Source organism: Pinus tabuliformis, chromosome Q (genome assembly GCF_031772625.1).
Source record: "Pinus tabuliformis cultivar Carrire ecotype Pingquan chromosome Q, CPIR1, whole genome shotgun sequence".
NCBI lineage: Eukaryota > Viridiplantae > Streptophyta > Pinopsida > Pinales > Pinaceae > Pinus > Pinus tabuliformis.
This window is the reverse complement of record NC_142296.1, coordinates 853,379,412-853,383,497: the sequence shown is the minus strand read 5'-3', so window position 1 is coordinate 853,383,497 and position 4,086 is coordinate 853,379,412. Positions and strand designations below refer to the sequence as shown.

General features: G+C 36.3%; 1 protein-coding gene across 1 annotated transcript; it reads right to left on the bottom strand.

Annotated features, from left to right (window-relative positions):
* Window positions 1–736: 736 nt before the first annotated feature.
* Window positions 737–2,623, bottom strand: LOC149222239 (aldehyde oxidase GLOX-like). The gene has a single exon (XM_089387547.1). It carries the CDS (start codon window positions 2,621–2,623, stop codon window positions 737–739), a length of 1,887 nt encoding a protein of 628 aa, XP_089243673.1.
* Between the last annotated feature and the right edge of the window lie 1,463 nt (window positions 2,624–4,086).

Here is a 4,086-nt window from a genome sequence, read left to right as displayed (position 1 = left end):
GAAAATGAAGCGATTGAATAAATCGGTTATCGTGTATCTGCCATGTAAATGTTATAAATATGCATTAAGATACTGTAATTGAATACATTTTACTTGAAAAACAAAAGAATACCAAATCTAAATTAAAGATATGAATCTAATGTTAAGCTTTCAGTAACATATAAATAATATTTTGTTCCACACTAAACTAAATTGCTTTCGGGCAAAATTCAAACGCATCTATAATTGAATGCATTTTATTTCAGGTTGATGCAGTAATCGAATAAATCAGTTGTAGTGTATCTACCATGTAAATCTAAATATGCATGAAGATACTGTAATTGAATAGTACATGTTACCTTAAAAACACATACCAAATCTGAAATCAAACGACTGTAATTCCGGATAATTGAATAAATCAGTTAACGTGGATCTGCCATTTAAATATTAATATCATGCATGAAGATGAAGATAGTGTGATTGAATATTAAAAAAAATGCCAAATCTGAATTAAAAAATATGAATATAATGAAGCTTTCAGTAGCATATAAATGTTTTATTCTACATTAAATTGCTTTCAGGCAAAATTCAAACGCATCTATCTATAACTGAACTGAACTTATTTTATTTGGCACTGAATTAGGTTCATGCCAAATGTCAAACACATAGCTGCCGCTCCGCTGGATATATTTCATTTATTTCAGAGGTGTACTGCTGTGAGTCAGTCGAACGGATTTATGCGTTCGGCAATTTGGATTTAGAGTAGGGAGCAGAGCAGATCAAGCAATAATAAAACAGTCAGAGGCGCTGCTAATGCCACTGCTGTCTCCTCAGGCGTCATCCTTGTACGCCCCGTAGATATAAGATACTCGCAAATACGTTTGACCCATACAAGACAAAAACACAAACCCAGAGCCATTCCTGCCAATGCAGGCGCCATCGTAGTTGTAAGGCCGTTGGATGTAGCTGCTTCTTTACACACACCTTCGTCAGACATGCAGGTTTCCTTACACACAGACACAGCTTCCATAGGCATGGGTTCTTTAATAGACATGCTTTCTATAGACCTAGGTTCATCACAGGTAATCTTTATCCATTTCCCAGGGCTAGGAATCCCCGCATGCACAAGGAACAGAAGATAAAAGCCAGGAGGAGTCAAGGCTGCATTACGCGGAACAGTAACAGTAATCTCATATATCACTTCAAAAATTTGCACAACCTCAATGATCTCCAGTCGGAGCAGCCTCTGGCTCATGGAATAACTGTGTGTAGTAAAATTAGACGGCGCCAGAATTGTAACAGAAATTGCTTCTTTTTGTTGACCCGCCAAGATTTGCAAGTAAAATCTCATGGTGAAGGTACGGCCATAGCCCATGGCAGACGGCCAGGACGTGATTAAGGGCCGATGCGCATCGTTCTCAGGTGCCAGATAGGGGGGAGAAAACGCCTCCAAACTGAGGTCTGTGGAATACGGCACGCCCCTAAATTTGTCTAGATTATTGCCGCCCACAAGAACGCGGCCATCAGGGAGCATATGGCAACTGGGACGGTAGAGCCTAGGAGTGGCGGAGCGAGTGAGCACCTCAAACCGAAGTGGCCCGGGACTTGATGGCTTGTAAAGAAGACCATAAAGAATGGTGTCCCCTGAACCAGAGCCCTTGGAAGCTCCGTTCATAATTAACACGTCGCCAGTTGGGAGAAGAAGCATGTCCCCCATTACCATTACCGTGGGGCGCATGGGCATGCTCTCCATCCGCCAATGTGGATCAGGATCCGTGAATCCCAGACGTCCGCAGGTGTTGGTGGTCGAGTTCGATCGGATCACTTCCCTATATGAAAACTCAGCAGCTCCAGCGCCGCAGATCAGCACTTCAGCGTCACTAGCTCCTGCATCCAGTGGGAGGAGAACGGAGGAGGCAGAGGTCTGGACGTAGCTGTTGCTGGAGTAGGCGGGCATGTCCGGGTAATGCCGCACCACGCGCTTGTTGACATGGTCGAACAGAATCGATTTTCCGTTGGCGAAAATGAACAGATTGCCGTCAGGCCCAAGGTGGACTAACGGATAAATAATATTGTTCTCCTTCCAATCCATCGATTTCTGGAGGAAAGGGAACTGGTACACCGATTGGCTTTGCTTCTTTGGATCGAACTGGGAGTTGAACTGCCCCCGCCCGCCCACGACCATGATTTTACCGTCGGGCAGAATGTGATGGGTGCCGTGCCATCGCCTGTTTGGAATTTCGGTGCAATCACAGAAATGGGAGGGACTGAATACTCTGACTGTCCCATCTCCCTCGTTGAATCCACAGGTCTGGATCAGGCAGCCGTCAGGTGCCATGGCACCTGAAGAACACCATGTTTCCGTCTGAAGTTGAAAGGAGCTGACCTGGTTCGTGTGGAAATCATATTCCATATATTCGATAGAACGATTCCAGCAATCTTTCTTCAGAAATTGATCGATCCCGCATTTCCCAAAGGGTAAAGGGAAGTTGGATGAGCCGAAATCAGTCGAATCGAAGAAGATGATCTTATTGTTGGGTAGTAGAGCCAAGTGCATGGCTGATACACCCGAGTTACCATCTTCGCCTTCACATTCCGCCCCTGCAGACACTGAAATGACGCAAACCAAGAACAGTGCCCACATCATTACAATCTTTATTACCCACATCATTCTTGATAAATGTTCTATCATTGTAAAATATTAATCAGCAGTCAGAATATGTAAAATATTAATCAGCAGTCAGAATATTTCGCTGATTCTTTCTCAATGCAACAAGGTCACAGTGTTTGTTCGCTAATTCTTTCTCAATGCAATAACGTAACAATTGAACTCAGTGCAATAACGTAACAATTGAACTCAGTCGTCATGACATCGCCTTTATAACTTTGCCAAACTACGTACGGTTGATTTGAACAAGTTTCAATTTGCCGTTGCGCTGCCGCAAAAAAAAACATTACCGTTGATTTGAACAAGTTTCAATTTACCCCTTGCGCTGCTGCAAAGAACCTATTGTTCACTTTTAATAATTTATATAATGATATTACTAAATAAAATAAATGATACATATATATATATATTTTTGTTATTTGTAAATCCTAATATCACAGTTTATATTCATAAATATCACAGGTTTTAGAACTATATAAAAATCTATCACTTTTTACCCTTTAAAACAATTTATTTATTTTTTATTTTAAAATAATTATTAATTAAAGATATTATATTCATATATAAAATTATTAATTAAAATATATATCAATTTTAAAAAAAAAATCAATATCTATTTCTATTTGTATTTGTATTTTAATTATTAGTTACATATTATTATAATTATTACAATCTTACAATTTTTCGTGCCCCCGTCATTACAATCTTTCATTGTAAACTATTAATTGGCGGTCACAGTGTTTCAGTAGTTCTTTCTCAATGCAACAAGGTCACATTGTTTCACAAGTTCTTTCGCAATGCAACAAGGTAACAATTAAATTCAGTTGCTAGTTCTTTCACAATGCAACAAGGTAACAATTGAATTAAGTCGTCACAAAACATCACCTTTATAACTTTGCCAAACCACCATTGATTTAACCATTTGAAAAAGTTTCATTTGTTGTTGCGCTGCAAAAAATCATTGTAATACAATCTATTATTAAAAGATATTTATTTAAATAATATAATAATTTAAAAATAATATTAATAAGTAAATAATACCTAAAATGTGATTTAAAATTATATTAATAAATAAATAATATATAGATATCATTTTCATTGTTATTTCTAAATTCTAATATCACACTTTTATATTCCTAAAAACTTTTATAACTATATAAAAATCTATCACTTTTCTTCCATTTAAAATAGAGTTTAAAAAAATTAATTTATTTTTTATTTAAAAATGATTATTAATAAAAACATATTATATTAATATATAAAACTATTAATTTAATTAATATCATTTTTTTTATAAAAAGATGAATATAAATCTATGTTTTAATTTAAATTATTAGTTATATATTATTATGATTATTTTATTACTCAAGTAATAATTTTTTTCTCAACTTTTTTTATTTATTATTATAATTTATTATTTATTTTATTTATTACTATAA